Source organism: Bison bison, unplaced genomic scaffold (genome assembly GCF_000754665.1).
Source record: "Bison bison bison isolate TAMUID 2011002044 unplaced genomic scaffold, Bison_UMD1.0 scf7180017864291, whole genome shotgun sequence".
NCBI classification, from domain to species: Eukaryota; Metazoa; Chordata; class Mammalia; order Artiodactyla; family Bovidae; genus Bison; species Bison bison.
In genome coordinates this window covers 7470248-7471236 of record NW_011494863.1, presented here as the reverse complement: position 1 = coordinate 7471236, position 989 = coordinate 7470248, and the positions used below count along the sequence as shown (strand labels likewise).

Below are 989 nucleotides of genomic sequence, written 5' to 3'. Positions count from 1 at the left end.
CTGAGGCAGGCAGGCATAGCGCTGTGAGGCGCCACGGCATGTGGGTGGCTCATGCCCATGGCCTGATGCAGGTGGCCCATGGCGCCCAGGTGGTGCGGGTGGATCTGGGCCGGCATCACGGAGTGCTCGGGGGCGCCCAAGCCGCTCACGCTCAGCGTGGGCGAGATGTGCTCTAGTAAGTCGCCCTCGAGGCCCTGGTGCACGGCGTGATGCGGGTGCGAGGTGAGCGCGGCCGGGTGGGAGATGGGCACGGTGGACGAAGTGGACGTGCAGGGCACGCTGCTCATGGTATGGTAGGTGGCGTCGGGCTTGAACGGATGGTTCTTGCCGTGGGAGACGATATCCACCGCCGCCAGAGCTTCGGCGCGTGCCAGCAGGCTCTCATCAAAGCTTCCAAATATATTACCCTGCAGCTGCAAGCGAGAAGGCGCACAGCACGGTCAGTGGGGAATACTGTCAACTCAGGATTAAAACACATTTTCAGGCAACCGAGATGCCTCTCCTCAAAGCCCAGGTCATAAAAATTAATACGGAGACAGAGGCTCTGCTGGAACAGACGTGTGGATCAGAGACATGAATGAGAGAGAGAGCGCGCCGGGAGAGAGCGCGGGGGAGACAAGGAGAGGGGTTCAGACAGCGGCGATTGTTCTGGGCGACATGAAAAAAACATGAAGCAAGTGCCTGTCAAAAAATGTGCCTTAGAGCGGTAATTATGCTCCACTACGTACCTGCGGGGCTGGGAGACAGACTCGGCGCATGGCCTCGGAGCCGGAGTGCAGGCTGGAGAATTTGGGTTCTTGAAGCACCGGGTGCATGCCGAAAGGCTGCTTGGCGTTCATGGCCATCATCTTCGCGCGCCGGGCAGGGAGGCAGCGAGGGACATGGATCAGGCTCTTCTCGCTGGCTCGCCGCGCTCCAAGTGAGCGCCGCTCAGCGCCCGCGCTCCCCTCGCCCTCTCGCTCGCTGCCTCCCCTCTCCCCCACCTGCTT

At 61.8% G+C, this 989-nt stretch overlaps 1 protein-coding gene across 1 annotated transcript in view; it reads right to left on the bottom strand.

Moving 5' to 3' along the window:
• POU4F3 (POU class 4 homeobox 3) overlaps positions 1-848 on the bottom strand; it is a 1336-nt gene extending 488 nt beyond the window's left edge. Inside the window, exons 1-2 of the mRNA XM_010850645.1 lie at positions 729-848; positions 8-413 (exon numbers count right to left, since the gene is read on the bottom strand). Coding sequence (XP_010848947.1) covers positions 8-413; positions 729-848 — 526 coding nt within the window. The remainder of the gene's footprint in view (positions 1-7; positions 414-728) is intronic.
• Between the last annotated feature and the right edge of the window lie 141 nt (positions 849-989).